The sequence below is a fragment of the Phalaenopsis equestris genome, unplaced genomic scaffold (assembly GCF_001263595.1).
Source record: "Phalaenopsis equestris unplaced genomic scaffold, ASM126359v1 Scaffold000484, whole genome shotgun sequence".
Taxonomy (NCBI): Eukaryota; Viridiplantae; Streptophyta; class Magnoliopsida; order Asparagales; family Orchidaceae; genus Phalaenopsis; species Phalaenopsis equestris.
The window spans coordinates 46,557-70,104 of NW_018164925.1; the positions used below are offsets into that span (position 1 = coordinate 46,557).

At 35.0% G+C, this 23,548-nt stretch overlaps 1 protein-coding gene across 1 annotated transcript in view; it reads left to right on the forward strand.

Moving 5' to 3' along the window:
• Positions 1 to 556: 556 nt before the first annotated feature.
• The window catches only part of LOC110028029 (deoxynucleoside triphosphate triphosphohydrolase SAMHD1 homolog), a 60,323-nt gene continuing 37,331 nt past the window's right edge, over positions 557 to 23,548 (forward strand). The window contains exon 1 of the mRNA XM_020729729.1: positions 557 to 916. Within this exon, the coding sequence (XP_020585388.1) occupies positions 557 to 916 (360 nt within the window). The remainder of the gene's footprint in view (positions 917 to 23,548) is intronic.

The window sequence follows — 23,548 nt, forward strand, 5'->3', positions numbered from 1 at the left end:
ATTGATTAGTAGTATTTCGAGCAAAAACGAGCCGAACACGAACAAACAAATATTGTTCGTGTTCGGCTCGTTAACTTGGCGAACGAGTCGAACACGAGCTTCTTAACGAGCGAACAAGAGCTGTTCGTGAACATCGAGTCTTTTTGACAGCCTACATTCACATATCTATTGCTCAATCTTTATTATTATCACTATTTCTGACTTTTTAAAAATAAAATTCTTTTTATTTATATGCACATGTTTATGATATCGAAGTGCCATAAATATAACAATGAATGTTTAGATATTAAAATATATAAATAAATAACAATAATGTGGTGCATATGTAAATTTTAATTAAAAAAAAGGGAAATCTAATACCTTAAGTTTGATATTTTCACCCTAAAACATTTTGGTGTTATAGACTTAGACATGGAAAGTATGTATTTCATTCTTAAAAAAAATTTAATAATTATGATATCTTTGATGCGGCATTAAAAACAAGTGATATGAAATGTAAATATGGAAGTTTAGGTGTTAGATACGCAAATACGCACCTTGTATGGTATGTATCTAAATGCCCCGGAAACAAAATAAAAAAAAGCGCCTCCTTGGCGCAAGTGTCCCAACAATAAATTCCCGCTCGCACTGTCAATCAACCCCGCTTACTTTGTGGGTCATCTCGCCTTCTTCCTCCTCTGCACGACCACCATACCTAACGGGCAATCTCTGCTTCTCTTTACTTATCGTCGCTCATCCGCAACTCAAAGAGGAAGAGGCGGAGACATGGGGGACTGTTTTAACGAAGACCTACTCCTCTCGCAGGAATCAGCGCCGTCGCCGGCACTCCTTGGTGATGGCGGGAGGCTGGACGGTGGACGGCCGGTACTTAAAGCAGCTCTATGACAACGTACATGGAAGCATCTATCTCGATCCGGTGAGGTCTCCTATTTCGTGAGTATTGCTTTGAGTGTTTTTCTACTGGGGGGATCTGTTTGTCTTGATTGATATTGGTCTCTTGGTCGTGGAATTAGAAACTTAATTTTTCTTTTCTCGGTTGAGTTTGTTATTGTGAGTATCTGATTCGATGTTTATAACTCTTTTGAGCATTATGGGATGTTGTTCTTTTCCTAAATGTTCCTTTTGTTATTGATGATGACGATGATGCTTTTATTTATTATAGCGCTTTTGTTTGGTGGTTGATCGAAGAAATATAAGTTATTTTTACCTATTTGATCGTGTCTTCATTTCTTTTTTTGCTTTGATTTCGGGTGTCTCAAGGACTATAAGAATCTAACATATTTCTTATTTTCTTGCATAGCTATGAAGCGTTTTCATTTGAAGTTCCTTCTTACGGTTCATAGACAAAGAAATAAAATACTATTGTTGACTGTCTTGCTGCACTCCTCACGTTGAACTACTATCTGTTTATTCTAACTAAAATTCTTTGTTTATTTGCATCTTCAACTTCATTAATACCTAGTTTTGTGTACTAGGTAATTTTTTTTTAGATGGATCGATTTGTTTAGTTGTTGCTATGATAAATTAAAAATTTTTATTCGTGGAATATGTTATTGGAAATTTCAAACATTGGGCTAGCAAAGTTACACTTTTTTTTGAACGTGGCTTAGTTGATTGGCCATTTTGAATGCCAATCCACTTTATACTAAGCATGATAATCAGATGAATCAATTTTCTTGATATTCATGGCGCGTCTTCACTAATTTTTTTTCTTATCATCAATTGTAATCTCCGCCATATCTTCAAATTTACCTTACCTTTGATTTATTAAAGGAATTGTTAGGCTCAATGTATTCCTAACCATTTAATTTGTCTTTTCTTTCAAGAACAACTACTAAAACAACTCCAATTTTACGATATAACTTTCTGCTATTTTTGTTAATGAATTCAGTAAGGTATCGGAAATCATGCCAAAGAGTTTGTATTATTTTATAGTTTCCTTAGTCTTCTTTCTATAATCGAAAGGCAAATTGAATTAGAATTAATATTATCATATACTTTCCTTATATTCTTTCTATACTAGGAATACAATTTAAATAAAATTAATATAGGTGTTAATACACCTTTCTGGTTATTGCCAATCATATAATTATACATTAGTACACTTGTAAGTGAATAGATTTTCTGAAAATTGTGACAATTAGAGACATAATGGCTTTCATCCCTCCATCAGTTGGCCAATAAAGTTTCTTTTAACTCAAGTCCAGGTTGAATACTCTTCCAATATCTCCAACCCAAACACCATGCCATCATCAATGCTCTTGTTAAAGATCCTTCTCTTATCCCCATTACCACCAACTCTTAGGTCAAACTCACACCTATAAGCTACTTTTTTTTGGTTCTTCCAATTTCATTTCATAAGCATAGATACAATCTTCTTGGCTACATTGATAGATCCTATCCTCTCCCACAACAAACTCTACCTAACATTGATAATATTCCAAACACACACACACACACACACACACACACACACACACACACACACACACACACACACACACACACACATATATATATTTTTTGTTGTTTGGTTTACTAGGACCAACTTATCCTAAGCTCCTCAATGTGTGCACTCTCCCCAAACTTTATACTTTTCATTGCATCTTATATATCACTTGCAGCATGAAATATTTGATCAACATCAATCTCGAACCATGTCGAGGGTGCATCACCCAACTTAAAGGTCTCAATTTTTTAACTAAATGCATTGAAGCCATCATTGCTTACATTCAACACATCAAAATCATTGTTGGTGAATTAGCCTTACTAGGCCATTATATCGATGAAGATAACCTAACCCTCAAAATCCTCCGATGTCTCAACAATGAATACAAAGATTTCAATTCAATCATCCATGCTTGTGCATATTCAATTTTATTTGAGGAAATGTTTGAAAACTCAACTTTGAAGCTTACACAAAGTGCAAATTAAGCCAAACAACTTACCTTAAATTCTAGCCACTAGAAATCCAACCCACAAACCTTCATACAAGCACCACCACAAATAACATACCAAACATCACTCTCAATATACCATCGAACTACCCCATCAGCCAAATCAGGTAAGTGCCAACTATATAATCAACAAGGCCATTCAACGCATTGATGCCTCAACTTCATTCAATAGAACATTACTTTTCACATCACCAAAATTGCTCTCCCCATGTCCCATGTTCCATGTTCCTCGTATAACCTAATCCCCTTGCACCAATCCATTGCCCACCCTCACTACCAATTGGGTTTTTGATATAGGTGCTTCGTACCATTTTTTTTTGGCTCACAAAGTTTCTCCCTTAAATTTGAAAACCCCTCCATTGAAAGTATTCATATTGCTGATGACACCCAAGTTCCCATCACTCAAAATTGGTTCAACAACTCTATCTCTCTAAAAACCATTTTTCTTTAAAAGTGATTTATGCATACTCTATAAAAAAATGTTATATTGGTTTGAAAATTTGTTCTAAATAAGAATCTTAGTTGAATTTTTATTGCATTTCTTTTTTGTCAAATAACATTAAACTGAATTTTTTCTCTTGAAAGTTAAAAAACTAAAGATGGTATCGATGAGTTGCCCAATGAAAAGTTGTTACATTCCAAACCACCAAATCACACACCAAACCACCAAATCACACACCAATTAACAACATCATTCTTTAGATGCCACTTGATGGCTCTACATCACCTCATAAGCTATTTCTAATGCCTTATCTATTACTACATTGTTTTTACTAGAACTTATCCATTCAGGAAGGTTGAACTCGCAAATCACTAGTTGTGAGGTCAACAAAATACTATGTTAATTTTGTTGATCATTTTACCTTCTACATATAGCCCTTACACCTTAAGAAAAAGTTCAATGTTCTTACTTTTTTCACCCCTTTTAAATTTCTTGTGGAAAAGCACTTTTGACGACTAGTCATATTGCTCAATAGAGTTAATGGCGACAAGTGCTTGGTTCTCAAATCCTCCCTTGCCTCCACTGGCATCTCCTACTTCACTACACCTCCCTACATTTAGAAACACAATGAACAATCTAGATGCCAGCATCATCTTAATGTTGATATCTTTTTATTATGTTCATATGCTCCTTTCTTTTTGGCTACATGCTCTCTACACCACATAGCTTATGAATTGAATGCAAACCATGTTTCTTTCTATACAATTCCAATTCAAAAATATTTTTTGTTATTCTTATAACCATACAAAATTAGAAATTTTTTGGGTGTCTCTGCTTCCTCTGACTAACTTCTAAATTACTTATCAATGCTGTGACACCAAGTTAAAAAAAATGTTTTAGAGCATGTGACATATGTAGAAATATCTTATCACACCCCAACTAGCGCCTCTTTTTAGGGGTCATCTGAGATGCGACAGAGGCTGACAATATGATCAGATCAACTCTTACCAGCACTCATCTTAACCTTTATAATCAGAACTCAGTGGGTGATGAATTAGTCTAAATGGATGCCGCATATACGTGATACATTGCAAGTCAAAGTTCATTCATTTTTACGGAAGCATGAAAATCATATTATTAAAGCATAGATAAATAGAACTGCTAAATTCAATATAATAAAAAATATACGTATCAAAAACATATACACAAAGCTCTCAAAATTATTGTGCAAAAACTATAAAAAGACACCCAGCTACTGGCCCTGATGCTCGTTGCCTCTACTGGAAGACAACAATGAAGAATGAGCAACAACGAATTTTGAGAAATGATCAGAGGCTAAAATAAGATTTTATACTTGAAAAAAACTTGCATGCTCGTATAAAAATATATATGTCTACATACAATTATAACATACTGATATAATAGAAAACATGTGAAAAAAGCAGATATAGGTGGTATAAAAAATTCAACTGTAGTGTAACATGCAATTCGTAAGCATGAAATCACAAGTATATAAAAGCTTGTTCATTTATTTCATGGATGTCATATCATAGTAGTTTCACATTTTTAATGCATAAAGTTTAACTAGTTTTATGCTCTTTCATCATGGGTTGTCACCCTATTTCAAAAACCATATAAATTATCAATAAAAGTTGGTTTTCCCCCAACATAACAATTATCGTTAGCCACCCTGATACCCACGGTTTTCTAATGTTTTGTCACCCTCTAATTCCAACGATTCCCAAAATTTCATCCCCTTATAAATTTTAGGAGTTGGGAATACTATATCCCTACATAATGTACTTGCAAATACTCATGTAATAATTTATCCCCTAATATTCTTTGTGACATTTAAGCCATCACTCCTGCATCAAGTATTTACTAGAAATTACATGTATCATAAGAATAGGCATAAGACATAACAAATGAATACCTGCAGAAAATTCATATCATATGCATATTCATATGTAACATAGCTTGATCATAGCAACATTACATATCGTTAAAAAATTAAGCATGCATTCATACATTTAATTGCAGATATCCCTTTACTATATGCAAAAAGTTCAAAATGCATTGTGTCAAAATAGAAGGCAACCTATAGAAATTTTTTTTTCTTAAATTAGCATAACATTATTTCACATGACTTGACGAAACAGCCCTACGACGAATTTCTATACGCTCATCTCGAGTTCGCTGCTTCTTATACACAACTTGGGGAACATAGACATCATAGGAATTCGTAAAATTCAAGTTCATAACATGATTTAACTTAAAACATAACTTATTCGCCCGAAACGTACTTCAAATGGGCTTTTAGGCATAAATCACTATGCTGAAACTGACTAATCTTTTTCCTATGACCTCCAACTTAACTTAACCTTCACTAAACTTATGCTAAAACCCTTTTGGAAGCTTGCAATTCGACACAATTAGCGCCTCCGACGGTTGCCAGAAATGAGAAGAACACGAAAAACGAGGTAAAAGTCAAAATTGAAGAGTGAGGAAGTAAATGAAGATTTAGAGTTGCTAGAGATAGAGATTTAAACCGTTGGTTTTCACCTTGGAGCTTCGAATCGTAGGCTGCAGCTTCAGAACTACTGCTCGGTTGGCTTGCTACCCATGGCTGTTCGCCCCTTTAACCGTAGCAAGGGTCGTGGTCTTGCTATAGGGTGACCCTTGCTACAGGGGGCCGAACGGGCCTCCTTCGCACAGGGAGGGAGATTGGGAAAGAGATAAGAAGAAATAGGGAAAAGAGGAGGGAAATGCGAAACTCGTTGGCGTGAATGTGGATTGGCTAAGTAACAAAGGATAGAGAGAGTTAATTAGGATTAATTAAGTTAATTAAATATATAAATTTGAAATTTTATATGTTCAAATCCGTTAACAATTCATGGATAATGTTTTATTTGGAATTGATTAATGTCATGCGAACAAAATTATTTTGATCAAATTCCGAAAGATGAAAATTTTGGGGTACTTTACAAATATGCCGAACTTGAGTTCTCGAAATTTGTGCGTTATAGCTGTTCCCTCCTTCCTCGAAATTTCCGACTTTAATGGAATAGGAGGGGATATTTCCGTAACATTTCTTCTTTTTCCTACGTCGCTTCCTTTTCAGGGTTGTGTTTCCACTTTATCTTCACAAAAGGAATTTGTCTGTTTGTGAGCTTCTTAACATCAGTTGCTAAAATCATTTCAAGCTCTTCATTATGTGTTAGATTCTTTTGAACTTTAATATTTGTATGTGAAATTCTCTGCTCTGAATTTGAAACATATTTTCTTAATATTGAATTGTGAAATACATTGTGTATATCTGAGATATTTGCAGGTAACACTAATATATAAGCAACTGAACCGTTCCTTTCTATAATTTCAAAGGACTAATGTACTTGAGACTCAGCTTGCTTCCCTAACCAAATCTAACTAAAAAAAATGAAATGTCCAACTTTAAATTCGATTGCTTTGTGTTTTGGGTTGTAGTATTTCTGCTGTCAATCCGGAGCAGCTTTCAATCTATCTCAATTTAATTTGATTTTCTCAGTAGCTTGGGTCCTAGCATTTGACGTTCAACCACTTCAACATGAGTGGAGTTCTATAATTTTTGCTATACAGTGCTTCATAAGGAGTTATTTTGATGCTGGATTGATAATTGTTTTTGTAAGCATACACAATCATTAGAATGTGATCTTCTCAACTGCCTCCTAATAGATCTTCCAAAAATTTGAATTATTCTTTTTGATTGTCCGTCAGTTTGTGGATGAAATGCAGTGCTGAAATATAACTGTATACCCAAACCTTGTTGAATTTTTTTCCACAACTCAGGCATGAATCTTCCGTCTTTATCAGAAATTAAAAGTTTTAGAATTCCGTGTAATTTGATAATTTTTTTGACCTACAATTTGGTCAACTTTTCCACTGAATCTGTCTGATTGACAAGAAATGAATTGACTTTGTTAGCCTGTCAAGAATGACCCAAATACAACCTATCTGTATTGAGAAAATCCTATAATTAAATCCATAGCAATTTATTTCCATTTACATTTAGGTGTTGACCATGATTGTTGTAATCCACTGGGTCTTTGATGTTCAGCCTTTACAATTTGACTTACTTGACATTGAGATACACATTCAATAATATCCTTTTTCATACCTAGCCACCATAATGCTAACTTCAAACCTTTTTTACTTTTTTGTACTGCCTGGATGAATTGTGTAGCCTGAATGATGAGCTTCATGTAGAATTTCTCATCTCAAATCATAATTAGCAGGTACCCATATCTATAGCTTATATCTGATAATGCCATATTCATCAACCGTCACATCAATCCTATTTTTTGATTGACAGTACTTTAGGAGTTTCAGATATTCACTATTAACTTTCTGAATTCTCTTGATTTTATCCATTAAGTAGGTTGCACTGTCAGTTGATGTAAATAACCCATATCACCTGATCTTCTAATTTCCAGATGTTAAACATTAATTTCTTTAAGCAACTCTGGCCTTTGAGTTAGAATCTAGCTTGCACTCTTGTGGATTTATGACTCAATGCATTAGCAACAACATTTGCTTGGCATGGATAATACTGTATATCCAGATAGTAATCTTTGATTAACTCTAACCATTTTCACTGCCTCAAATTCAACTCCTTGTGTGAAAATATAATTTCGGACTTTGATGATCAGTGAAGACTTTGCATTTCACATTATATATATAATGTCGCCAAATCTTGAGAGCAAACACTTGAACAACTAACTCCAGATCATGCGTCGGATAGTTCCTTTCATGTGGCCTCAACTATTTGGATGCACAAGGTATCAATCTTTTATTCTGCATTGAAACACAACCCAAGCCTCTTAATGATGAAGCACTGTAAATCTGTAAATCTGAAAGAGCCAACACTAGTGCAATAGAAAAAATGCTTCTTTAATCCGAAAATTATGCTCACATTCTGCAGTCCACTCAAATTGAACATCTTATCTCATCAACTTGGATAACGACATAAGTATTTGTGAAAATGCTTTGGCAAATCTCCTGTAAAATCTGCCAAACCAAGAAAACAACATACTTTTGTAACATTCTTTGGAGCAGGTCATTCCACAATTGTCTTCACGTTCTGAGGGTCCACTGAAATTCTCTGACCACTAATACTGTGTCCCAAAAATGCAATGTTTCGCAACCAAAAGTCACATTTCGAGAACTTTGCATATAATTGATTTTGTCTCAACAGCTCTAAAACCATCTTCAAATGCTTGACATGATCTTCATCAGTTCTTGAATAAGTCAAAATATTGTCAATAAATATAATGACGAACTGATCCACATATGGTTTGAAAATTCGATTCATTAGGCCATGAAAATTGCAGAAGTATTTGTTAAACCAAATGACATAACTAAGAATTCATAATGATCATACTTTGTCCCGAAAGCTATCTTAGTTATATTTGCCTCCTTGACCCTGACTTGATGATTTCCCGATCTCTAATCAATTAGGGAAATTGCAGTTCAACCTCTAATTAATCAAATAAATCATCAATCCTGGGCAAAATATATTTATTCTTGATTGTCACATTATTCAATTCTCTGTAATCAATACATAACCGCATAGATCCATCATTTTTCTTGACGAACAATACTGGAGCACTCCACAGTGAATTACTTGACCTGATAAAACACTTATCGACCAATACCTGCAACTGAAATTTCAATTCCTATAATTCATTCAAAGCCGTACTGTACAAAGATCTAAAAGTTACAGACGTTTCTGGTTGCACATCAATACCAAATTCAACTTCTCGTTCTGTAAGTAGTCCTGACAATTTTTCAACAAATACATCAGAAAATTTTGAAACTACTGGGATGTTTTTCAACTCCTGTGCATCTTTATTTAGAACTTCTAATTTTGCCAAAATACTAGTTCACCACCTCACAAATATTTCCCAACTTGCACTGCACTAATTAGGGAAGATTTTACATTTCGATCACATAATATATAAAATGGTTTTTCATCAGACGATTTCAGTTTCATCCTTTTTTTCTAGTTAATTGTAGCAAAATAAATTATTAACCAATCCATCCCCAAAATGATATCAAAGTCTAAACTGATATGATAAAAATCAACTATGCTGGCAATTTCTTATCATGAATATGAACTTGCTCTGCACATTTTATATTGGAATAAAACCCCTTTCTGATGACATAATAACACAAAAAGCTAGAGAAAAATGCATAATATCAACATATAAACTCACAACAAATTCATCAGAAATAAAGGAATACGATGCTTCTGAATGGAATAGAACAATTCCAGACTAATCTTGAATTAGGAGCGTACCTGCAACCACATCTTCAGATTCTTTAGCTTCTTGAGGGGTAATTGTATAAACTCGAGATTTTACTAGTTGCTTAGCTTTGCGCTCCAAAGTTTCACCCTTTGTTGGCACTGAAGGCTTTCCTAAAAATTAAGTTTTATTGGGTTGGCTTCCTCCCAAAAATTTTTGGGACGATCCCTGTTCTTAGATTTTCTATGGTTTGATGTCTTGTTTTCTTGTGGACGATTCATTTGAATGTGTTATGGTTGCCGCATTTACTTTAGTGAATCTCATTTTTTCTTTTTCTAAATCCAACATGCTTCTATTATTCTTTTCATCCAATAACCATGCTTTGATATCACTTTTTGTCACACTCCAATCATTACTGGGTGCTAGATGTGATACATATGGCTAGAGGCTAATAATATGACAGAGATATGACAGAGGCTAATAATATGGCTAGACCAACTCTCACCAGCTCTAGTCTTGACTTTTATAATCAGAACTTAGTCGGTGATGAATTAGTCTAACTGAATCACCACTCATATGTGATACATTGCATGTCAAATTTCATTTATATTTACAGAAACATGAAACTCATATCATTAAAACTTAGATTTACAGATCTGCTAAATCCAATAAAATAAAAAATATACGTACCCAAAATGTATGTACCAAGCTCTCAAAACTACACAGAAAAGTTGTACAAAGGCACACCTGATTACTCTTCCTAGTGCTCGTTGCCTCTACCTGGAAGATAACAATGAAGAATGAGCAACAACGAGCTCAGAGAAATAATTAGGGCTAAAATAAGATTTTATATATGGAAAGAAACGTGCATGCTTGTATAAAACTATACATGTCTTTATATAATCATAACATCTTGATATGATAAAAAATATTAGAGGAGCTTAGGTACATGTAGTATAAAAAATCATCCGTAGTGTAACATGCAGTTGACAAGCATGAAATCATAAATATATAAAAACATGTTTATAAGCATGTTCATTCATAATGTCATTTGTTTAATGTATAGGGTTCAACTAGTTCCATGTTCATTCATCATAAGTCGTCACCCTGCCCAAATGCCATATAAACTATCTATAAAGATTGGGCTTTCCTCGACATAGTAATTATCGACAGATCCCTTGATACCCAATGTTCCCTAACGTTCTGTCACCAACTAATTCCAATAATTCCCCGAGTTTCTTCCTTATATAAATTTCAGGAGTAAGAAATACTACATTCCTGCATAATATACTTACAAACACTCATGTAATAGTCTACCCCCTAACATTCATTGTGACGTTCCTTACTCCCGCATCAAACATTTATCAAACATTATATGTATCATAGGCATAGGCATCAGGCATAACAAATGATTACCTGTATGAAATTCATATCACATGCATATTCATATGTAGCATAGCCTGATCATAGCATTACATATCGTAAGAAAAGTAAACGTGTATTCATACATTTAATTGATGGTATCCCTTTACAATATGCAAAAAGTTTTAAATGCATCTGTGTCAAAATAGAAATGAACTTATAGAAGATTATTTTTCTTCAATTAACACAAGATTATTTCACCTGACTTGACGGATTAACCATACGACGAGTTTCTAATGCTTGTCTTGAGCTCGTTGCCTCGTTTAACAACCTAAGGAACATAGGCATCATACAAATTCATAAAATTCGGGTTCATAATATGATTTAACCCAAAATTTAACTTATTTGCCCGAAACATATCTTGAATGGGCTTTTCGGCATATCTGAAACTGGCTAATATTCTTTCCATCTCCTTCAACTTAACCTCCCATTTGCTAAACTCATGCTAATACCCTTTTAGAATCTTGCAAAACAATTATGACACTCTGATACAAAATCTGCGCCTTTGATGACTATCGAAAACAAGAAAAATACGAAAAATGAGGCAGAAGTAAAAAACAAAGACTAAGGAAATGAAAGCTAGAATTGCGAGAGGTAGAGATTCATACCCTTGGATTTCTTCCTAGAGTTTTGAATCGCGGACTGTGGCTACAGAACTGCATCTTGGTTCGCCTTCTACCCGCAGCTATTTGCCCCTTGTATCGTAGCAAGGGTCTCGACCTTGCTACAGGGGGCGGAATGAGCCTCCTTTGCATAGGGAGGGAGATTGAGGAAGAGAGAAGAAGAAAGAGGGAAAGGAGGAAAATGCAAAGCTTGGTGCCCTATTCAACCGCTCGAAGGAAATAAAATTGTGTGAATGTCGGTTGGTTATAGTAACAGAGGATTAGACAAAATTAATCAGGATTTATTAAGTTGATTAAATATATAACTTTGAAATTTTATATCTTCAAATCCGTTAATAATTCATGCATGGTCTTTTATATGAAATTTATGGATTTCATGCGTAGAATTTAATAAAATTATTTCGATCAAATTCTGGAAGATGAAAATTTTAGGGTACTTTACAAATGTGTCGAACTTGAATTCTCAAAATTTGGGCATTATGGCTTTCCCCTCATAAAAATTTCTTTCTCGACATTTCTAACTTTATTGGAATAAGAGGGGATATTTCCGTAACATTTCTTCTTTTTCCTACGTCGCTTCCTTTTCAGGCATGTGCTTCTATTTTTATCTTCACAAAAGGAATTTTTCTGTTTCTGAGCTTCTTAACATAAGTTACTGAAATATTTTTTGTCTCTTCAATATATGTTATAGATTCTTATGATCTTCAATATTTTTCATGTGAAATTATCTCCTCTGAATTTAAAACTCATTTCCTTAATATTTAAATGTAGAACACATGGTGTATATCTTACATATCCACAGGTAACACTAATTTGTAAGCAATTGGGCTGATCTTTTCTATAATTTGAAAAGTTCAATGTACATGGAACTCAGCTTGCTTCCCTAACCAAATCTAACTGTACCTTTTATTGGTTTGACTTTCAAAAATACGAAATCTCCAACTTCAAATTCGATTGCTTTGTGTTTTGGGTCATAGTATTTCTGTTGTCGATCCCGAGCAGCTTTCAATCTATCTATGGTTAATCTGATTTTCTCATTAGCTTCACCAACTAGCTCGGGACCTAGCATTTGACGTTCACCCACTTCAACCCAACTGAGTATAGTACTGGACTTTCTGCCATACCATTTTGATGTTAGATTGATAGCTTTTGTTGTAAGCAAACACAATCGTTGGAATGTGATCTTCCTAATTACCTCCAAAGTCGAAAACACAAAGACTTGACAAATCTTCTAGTATTTGAATTGCCTTTTCTGATTGTCCATCGGTTTGTGGATGAAATATAGTGCTGAAATATAACTGTGTACCCAAACTTTATTGAATGTTTTTCCACAACCAAGAGGTGAATCTTTTTTCTCTGTCAGAAATAATAATTTTTGAAATTCTATATAATCTATTAATTTCTTTGACATACAATTAGACAAACTTTTCCGCTGAATATGTCTTTTTGATTGACCAGAAATGACCTGACTTTGTTAACCTGTCAATAATAATCCAAATATTGTCGCGGTATGGATCGGGGAAAACCCATAAAAAAATTCATAGCAATTTTTTCTTATTTTCATTAAAGTATCGACAACAATTGTAGTATTCCATTAAGTCTCTGAAGTTCAGCCTTTACAATTTGACATGCTTGACATTGACATACATTCAACATTATCTTTTTTCAGAATGTCAACTTCAAATCTTTGTACATTTTTGTGCCACCCGTATGAATTGTGTACCATGAATGATGAGCTTCATATAAAATTTCTCGTCTCAAATTAGAAACAACGGGTACCCATATCTGTAGCTTATATCTGATAATGCCGTCTTAATCAACTATTACATCAATCCTCTTTCCTGACTGATATTGCTTTTGGAGTTTTGGATATTTGTTTCTAACTTTCTGAGCTGTCTTGATTCTATCTGTCAAAGTAGTTTGCACAGTCAAATGATTTATATAACTCATATCGCCCGATCTTCTAATTTTCAACTAAAAAACATCAATTTCTTTAAGCAACTCTGGCCTCTGAGTAAGAATCCAAATTGCACTATCTGTGGGTTTACAGCTCAATGCATCAGCAACAATATTTTCTCTATCCGGAGAATACTGTATATTTAGGTAGTAATCTTTATCAACTCTAATGATGTTCGTTGCCTCAATTTCAACTCCTTTTATGTGAAAATATATCTCAGACTTTGATGATCAGTGTAAACTTTGTATTTCACGACATATAAATAATGTAGCCAGATTTTGAGAGCAAACACTACAACAACTAACTTTAGATCATGTGTCAGATATTTCCTTTCATGTGGCTTCAACTGTCTGGATGCATAAGATATCACCTTTTTATTTTGTATTAAAACACAACCCAAGCCTCTTAATGATGCGGCACTGTAATCTGAAATTCTTTTGAGCCTGATGGAAGAGCTAACACTGGTGCAATAATTGAATATTCAACTTCTGGAAAATGTGCTCACATTCTGCAATCCACTCAAACTGAACATCTTTTCTCATTAGCTTGGATAACGACATAGATATTTGTGAAAACCCTTGGACGAATCTTCTATAATATCCTACCAAACCAAGAAAACTGGGTACTTCTCTAACATTCTTTGGAGTAGGTCATTCCACAATTGCCTTCACCTTCTAAGGATCCACTAAAATTCCCTGACTACTGATAATGTGTCCCAAAAATTCAATGTTTCGCATCCAAAACTCACATTTAAAATTTTTTTCATATAACCGATTCTGTCTCAGCAGCTCTAAAACCTTCTTCAAATGCTTGACATGCTCTTCATTAGTTCTTGAATAATTCAGAATTTTGTCAATAAATGACGAATGAATCCATATATGCCTTGAAAATTCGATTCATCAGGTCCTTGAAAATTGCAGGAGCATTAGTTAAACCAAAATGCATAACTAAGAATTTATAATGACCATACTTGGTCTTAAAAGCTGTCTTAGTTATATCTACCTTCTTGACTCTGATCTGATGATATCCCATTCTCAAATCAATTCGGGAAAATATAGTTGCGCCCTCTAATTGATCAAATAAATCATCAATCTTGGTTAAAGTATATTTGTTCTTGATTGTCATCTTATTCAATTCTCCATAAACAATACATAACCACATAAATCCATCATTCTTCTTAATGAGCAATCTAGAGCACTCCACGGTGAATTACTTGTCCTGGTAAAACACTTATCAATCAATTTCTGCAACCAACATTTCAATTCCTGCAATTCTTTCAGAGCCTTCATATGCGGAGAGTTGAATATTGCAGACATTTCTGGTTGCACATCAATACCAAATTTAACTTATTGTTTTGGCGGTAGCCCTGACGGTTCTTTAGGAAATACATCAGAAACTTTTGAAACCAATGGGATTTTTCAATTCCTGTACATTTTTATTGAACACTTTTAATTTTGCCAAAAATGCCAATTCACCACATCGCAAATATTTCCCAACTTTCACAGCTTTAATCAGGGAAGATTGTGCATTTCAATCACATAATTTATAAAATGGTTTTCATCAGGCGATTTCAGTTTCACTCTCCTTTTCCGACATTCAATTGTAGCAAAATGATTTCTCAACCAATCCATCCGCAAAATGACATCAAAGTTCTGAATTGTTATGTTAATCAATTATGCTGGCTATTTCTTATCATGAACATGAACATGAACTTGCACTATACATTTTCTATTGACATCGAAGGCAAAGTAACACAAAGAGCCGGAAAATAATGCATAATATCAACATATAGACAGACAACAAACTCATAAAAAATAAAGGAATGTGATGCACCTGAATCGAATAGAACAATACCAGACTGTTCTTGAATTAGGAGCGTACATCTTCAGATTCTTTGGCTTCTTAAGGGGTAATTGCAAAAACTTTGACTTTTACTGGTTGCTCAACTCTGCGCTCCAAAGTTTTACCCTTTGTTTGTATATAAGGCTTTCCTAAAAATTGAGTTCTGCTGGGTTGTCTGCCTTTCAAAAATTTTTTGGACTGTCCCTATCCTTGGATTGCATGTACTTTAATGTTTTCTTCTCTTGTGGACAATTCATTTGAATGTGTCATGGCTCTCCACGTTTGTGACATTTTCCGGAACCAATCAAACATTGCTCAAAGTGTCTTTTCCATATTTTTCATAAATTAGTTGCTTCTGCTTCTTTTCTGATTTAAGTTTCTTGCTTGAAAGTGTTCTTGTTTGCCGAAATCCTTGCGCTTGTCTGTCTGCGGTTTTCACTGCTGATTGAAAAAGTTCAACTCATTTTCAATTCTTCTTGCCCTTTCAACATGGAAAAATCGCTGATTTCAAATGGAGCTAATGCTAACCTCAACTGATTTCTAAGACAACGCAGAAATCTGTGACAATTTCTCCTGGGTGCTGACATAGTGTGGTTCATATCTGGAAGAAGTGAATTCTGCCTAATATTGCATAACTGACTTGGACCCTTGAGTTAGATTGAAGAATTTATCTTGCAGTGCTAATCTGGCTGAAGGCGAAATGAACAATTCTTTGAATAATTTAACAAATTCTTTTCTGGTGTTGGTTGAAATTTTTCTCTATGCTGAGCTTGCCACCACCTTTCTTCTTCACCTTCAAACATAAATGCGACTACTACCACTTTTCTATTTTCCGGACAAATCTTACTGTCTAGAATTTTTCCGATCTTTAGGAGCTAATCTTTAGCAATGGTAGGGTCATTGACACTCTGGAATGCAGACAGCTTAAACGAATGAAATATCTTCAAGTGTCGATCAACTTCTGCCCCAGTTTCAGATCTGGGCCATGTATTGCTGGAGGATCATTCGATGTAGCAATTTTGTCAACCACTTATGATATCAATTGTACAATGCCCTGTAACTCAGTTATTCTGGTGTCTGCATTTGTCTTGTTCTGATTTTCATTTCCACCCAAAATAGTTTCAGCTCTAACTTCTTGTTCAACACTTGACCCAAAAGACTGGCCTTTCGTTGTTTCTGTTTCTTCTCCAGACAGATTTATCTGTATTGGCACAAGATTTTATTCCAATGCAATTTATTATATAATAATTTTATCATGCACATTAACACTGAAATCGTAAGGGTTACCCACCCAAATTCATCAAGCAATAGCTCTGTTTAAATCAATTCATATTGGATCTCATTCTTCTAAATTCAACACGCTTCCATTATGCTTTTCCTTCAATGAATATGCTCTGATGCCACTTTCTGTCACACCCCAACTAGGCCCCATTTTTTGGGGTCGTCTGAGATGTGATAGATGGTCAGACCAACTCTCACCAGCACTCGTTCTGATTTTTATGATCAGAACCCAGTGGGTGATGAATTAGTCTAATTGGATCCTCGCACATACGTGATACATTGCATGTCAAAGTTCATTCATATTTATAGAAACATGAAAATCATATCATCAAAACATAGATTTACAAAGCTGCTAAATCCAATATAATAAAAATATACATGTACCCAAAATGTTCGTACGAAGCTCTCAAAACTATCGTGCAAAAGCTTCACAAAGGCACACCTGACCACTCGCTTCGATAGTTTCTCCCCCTGCCTGAAAGGCAACAATAAAAAATGAGCAACAATGAGCTCAGAGAAATAATTGAGATTATCATACGATTTTATAGATGAAAAAGAAAGGTGTGTGCTCGTATAAAATTATACATGTCTATATATAATCATAGCACATTAACATAATAGAAAATATGAGAAGAGCGTAGGTACATGTAGTTTAAAAAAATCAACTGTAGTATAACATGCAGTTCGTAAGCATGAAACGATAAGTATATAAAAGCATCTTTATAAGCATGCCCATTCATTTCATATAGGTCATATCATAATAGAGTTACTTATTTAATGTGTAGGATTCACCTAGTTTCATGTTCTTTCATCATGGTTCGTCATACTGCCCCAAAGACTATATAAACTATCGTTAAAGGTTCGACTTCCTCCAACATAATCGTTATTGACAGCCCCCGCGATACTTACAGTTCCTTAATGTTCTATAATCATCCAATTCCAAGGGTTACCAGAGATTCGTCCTCGTATAAATATCAGAAGTCGGGAATACTACATCCCTGCATAATGTACTTATAAGCATTCATGTAATAGTCTACCCCTAACATTTCCTGTGACATTTAAATTATCACTTCCGTATAGTGTTTATAAAACATTACATGTATCTTAACCATATGCATGAGATATAACAAATGAATACCTGCAGAAAATTCATATCATATGCATATTCATAAATAACATAATCTGATCATAGCCTTACATATCGAAAGAAAAGTAAATGTGCATCATACATTTAATTGCAGGTATCCTTTTACAATATAAAGGAAGTTTTAAATACATATGTCTCAAAATAGAAATCAACTTATAGAAGATTATTTTTTTAAATTAACATAAGATTATTTCACCTTACTTTATGGAGCAACCATACGACGAGTTTCTATACGCTCGCCTTGAACTTGCTACCTCGTATACACAACTTAGGGAACGTAGCCATCATAAGAATTCATAAAATTCGGGTTCATAACATGATTTAATAAAAAACATAACTTTCTCGCTCGAAACATACCTCAAATGGGCTTTTCGACATAAATCACCCTTCTGAAACCCACTAATCATCTTCCTATCTCCAACTTAACTTCCCCTTCACTAAACTCATGCTAAAAACTTTTAGAAGCTTGCAAATCAATTACGACACTTCCGACACCAAATCAGTGTCTCTGATGGCTACTGAAAACAAGAGAAACATGAAAAACGAGGCAAAAGTCAAAACTGAAGAGTAAGAAAGGAAATGAAAGCTTAGAATTATGTGAGAGAGATTCATACCCTTAGATTTCACTATGGAGCTTTGAATCACGGACTGCGGCATCAGAACTACCGCTCGGTTCACTTGCTACCCGAGGCTGTTCGCCCCTTGTAGTGTAGCAAGGGTTGTGGCCTTGCTTCAAGGGGTCGAATGAGCCTCTTTCGCATAGGGAGGGAGATCGGGGAGGAGAGGAGAAGAATTAGGGAAAGGAGGAGGAAAATGTGAAGCTCGGTGCCCTATTCGATCGCATGAAGGAAATAAAATTGCGTGGATATCAGTTGGCTACAATAACAGAGGATTAGGGAGAATTCATTAGGATAATTTAAGTTAATTAAATATATAACTTTGAAATTTTATATCTTCCAATCCGTTAATAATTCATGCTTGATGCTTTATATAGAATTGTTTGATTTCATGCGTAGAATTTAATAAAATTATTTCGATCAAATTCCGAAAAATGAAAATTTTGGTGTTCTTTACAAATGGGCTGAACTTACTTGAATTCTCAAAATTTAGGCATTACATATCCTCCCCTTCTCTCTTCAAAATTCTATCATAAACCCACAAATAGTTCCCTTTTACCATCCTTGGATGCCATTAACTTCTCTGAAATGTCCTACCACAAGTAACTCATTGGGTTGAGTAACCCACCATCTATCTTTGGTAGACAATAGAATGCCATTCTTAATCATCCCCGACCCCTCTCCTACACACCTCACCAATCAATCCGACCCCACTTATTCCTTCTACACCTATTCTAGTGCAACTTGTCCCTCCCATGTTCATAGTTTGCTCACACCTTTTTCCCACACGGCACAGATCTTACACATTGCTATTACCTTCCATCCCAAATAAAGCAACCACTCTTATCAGCCTTCCTTTCTGACTCTGGCTCTTTCAAATTTACAATATCCTTAGCATCAATAAGCATCAATGTCGCCTCACAATTCCTCCCCTTTTACCCTAACTTATTTGCATAATGCCAATAACTTGCACCCAATCTACTCCCCAAATTCACGCCTCACACCAGTCATCTTCCCATCCCCATTATTGCAAACTCAGAAGTCATGCTGCCATATTTTCTTATAACAATAATCTTATGCAGGCGCAAACCCATACAAAAAAAAAAAAAAAAAAAAAAAAAAAAAGCCTAAGCCTCTTGTCAAACATACCTTTATGATCTTTCTCCCTTATCCCGCCACCCATGAATCCAAAATTATCTTCTAAGCGTTGAAAGAACCTAAATGGAGAACTTCTATGTTTGACTTGTTCAATGCTCTCAACTAGAATGCCACGTTTACACTCATCCCACCTCATTCCTTTCAAAATCTTATTGCTGTAAGTGGGTGCCTCGTACCAAATACAACCCTGGTGGTTCCATCAACCTCAATAAAGCTCACCTTTGGCTTGGCATCAATTATCATTAAAACATCAACCTTGTCATCAAACCAACAATAAATCATCTAATTGTTAGTCATACCCTATACAAAGATCGGTTGCTCAAATAATTGGACGTCAAAAATGTTTTTCTTCATGGCCTTCTTGTTGAATATTCCTTAATCCAAATCACCCTGCCTATGTAACCTAAAAAAGCTCATTATGAACTAAAATAGTCACTCCACACTCGTTATATGGACAGCTTCATCCTTGTCTTTTCTCACTCACTCTCACCAATTCTATAATGGCTGGCTCCCTCTCATCTATATATGTCAACATCTCGTGTTGTACTTGCTTTTGTATGTGAATGGCTTCATCCCAAACAACAGTAATGATCTACTATTGCATCAATTCACATCTTACTTGTTTATGATATTTTATATAAAATTTGTAGCAGAATCATCCCACTTCAAAGTGTGAAAGTCATTCTCTCCAAATAACATATTTATCTATCCCATCACAAGGACATTCATAATCTCCTACAACATATATAATCATTGCCAATGATGTCACGACTCTGTCTTTTAATTATCTGCCTGAAATTCTTGATAATTTTTTCTCTTATTAATCATTACGAGTGCCAATCTATTATTGGTGGTCTCCAACACCTCTCCCTCATCTAGCCAGCCGTTTTTGCTGCCAACAAGCTATCTAAATACATGTTTCAACCAACAACTTACCACTGGAAGCTTTCTCCACTTTGTATCTCCATGTCACCATACATCATGACCTTTTCTTTTTCTCTGCTTTCATTTCTCGCTTTCACTTTATGGATTTTTTGACACTTATTTGGTTGGGACAATTATCAATCGAACATCATCAAATGTTCCTCAGCTGCAATCCTATCTCAAAGAACAAACAATAGCTTGCGTTTTATTGGAGTCTGAATACCCATGTTTCTTCTCTCACTATTAATATCATCTAGGTAGTTTATACTTCATCAGCTTATTATTCATCTACCACCTAGTAATGATCTACTATGACAATATTGGAGCCACATACCTATGTGTAATTTAGTCTCTCACTCTAAAGTGAAATACATCACTCTTGACTTTTGTTTCAGGAGAAGTTCAAAATGATTATCTCCATTTTCTAATTCCTTCCAAAATAGGAAGACAATTTGAATAGGTTTTATTGTTGTTGTATACTTACCTTATTTCTTTTATTTCTGTTTCTTTACTAGGAGGACAATTTGAATCAGAATTCGCATGAGTAAATACACCGTCGAAGTTCTTATCAATCATGTTATGTATTGGTGCACTTGAATATAAATTGATAACAAGCAATTTTGTATTTCTCTCCGCATCAGAAGCTATTCTCTCAACATTTCTAACGTGAATCTTACACATTCTAGTTTTATCTTTTGACTGTAATTTGTTTCACTTTACATGCTACCGATACGATCCGATGCAGAAATCAACACATTTTTTTTACAGAAATTAGGGCGAACTCAAATTTTATTTTTCGAACACCAAATCAAAGCAATACAACACAAATACGTAAATTATAAACTTCTATAATTCGAAGGTAGGTGATTGCTCTCCATTCCTACAATTCGAGAGGGAGGAAATCTTTTTGAAACCTTAAACCTAAGACTCACCATAATAATCTCATGCATAACCAAACCCTAAACATAATAAGCTTATTTATACCCAAGTATAATAATATTAAAAGATTAACGGGCCCTTAGGCATACAAATGACCAAATTACCCATAGGCTAGGCACCAGAATAACTATATTCCCCATAAAAGATACCTTGTCCTCAAGGTGAAAAAAAGTGAGTCTATTCCTTCTCCAACACAACTTTCTCTATTTCTTCATCCTTTATCTCCTCGTCATGCACTGTAAGAACTTGTAATTTTTTATCATTGCAGCGGTGTATTGGGGTAAACTTCTCATCACACCGAAAACATAACCCCTTGGCTCGCTTCACCCAACTATAAGACGCTTGAGTGCTGCTTTATATCGTGGTCCATTATTTCTGTCTCGTGCAACCTCCTTTGGACTTTCACTGTTTGAGCTTTTGGTGCCATCGTAGTTGTAGCAGTTCAGTACAATGCTCCATCTTTGCTGCTCCTACTGGCCTTCTGCATCTATTATTTGTCCTCCATCATTTTGTCTAACTCCATCGTCTCCCTCAATACCCGCAGTCTCAATAATCACAGTGATGCTCGTATGTTGGGCTTTAGGCCTTTCATGAAATTCCTCTCTAGTCTTGCTTCAGAAATCCCCTCAGCCATCTCGAAAATTGCTTGAATCTCTCCCTATATTTTATGACAGTCATCTCCTAATTCAAGGCATAGAATTGTTCTTGTAGGGTTTTGTTCGAAAGTACTTCTCCTTTTATAAAGCTCCTTTAAAAGCAACTTAACTATAGATGATGGTATAAAATTGTGGTCCTTAAAATGATCCTAATGTTTGGATAAAAGATTGTGTGCTTTTTAACACATAATTTAATAGTTATAGGCATATCCAACAAACATATTATTTCAGATTTTGAAGAGATTTAATTTTAAAAACTTAACTATCGTATTAATTCTTAAAATAATAAATATTATGATGTGATGTTGAAAAAAAAAACATAATTCTATTGTACTGCATGGTGGAACTTTTTGCCCACTATATAATCTTCTTCATCAAACTTAATTTTTTACGCTCTAGACATAGATCTTCACCGACTTTCTTCTCCATTGGAAACTACTCATGCAAAGCTCTCCTACAGTTTGCTTTCATCCCATTGGTTTCTTCTATCTTTTTTGCTCACGTGGAGACTTCTCTCATAAATGACCCCAATAGCTTTCTTCTCCTCCGTCATTCTCGCTGGTTAAAGTTGTCATCCTTGCCGTTTAAGAGTATTTGGGAGTAGTTTTTTTTTTTTTTGAAATAGTTTTTTTTCCTGAAATAGTTTTTTTTCCAAAACTTTTTTCCAAAACAGTGGAACGCTCCCTAAATAGCGTAACAGAGCTCCTATATCACGATCCAAAAATGGAGATTAGTGTCATTCGTGTAGAAGCATTTTTGAAGAAGTCGAACGACGAAATGAACGATGGGCGTTCTCTCTGCATTTTCTGGAACGGAACGGAGGCACATTACTCTCTCAAACGAAGCCTAAGTTTCATTCTTGAATGGCTCAGAAAAGTTCCAACAATCCTTAAATTTTTCCCACGAATGGATCGGGTATCTAGCCTCTCTCCATTGAAACCATGCTAGGGCTTTCTCGTCCAAACGTAACCCTACCGCCATGAGCTTCTTCTCCCTTCATTGAAACCATGCGAGGGCTTTCCCCTTCGATCATAACCCTTCCATCATGAGCTTCTCTTCCCCAGTTAGCCCATGCACCTCAAAGCATCGTTCTACCCAATACACCCACCCCTGTGCATCTTCCCCTCGAAGATAGACATCTTTAACTTCCTAACCCTAGCATCTCCACCCCAACTTCTTCTCACTCCGTTGTTTCCCCCCATGTATTGAGAGGATAACTCTCACATTTGATCATAACCATGTCCCACTCCCGCTTCTCTCATTTCATTTTTCGTGCTCCTCTATACCTCTTACATAACCCAT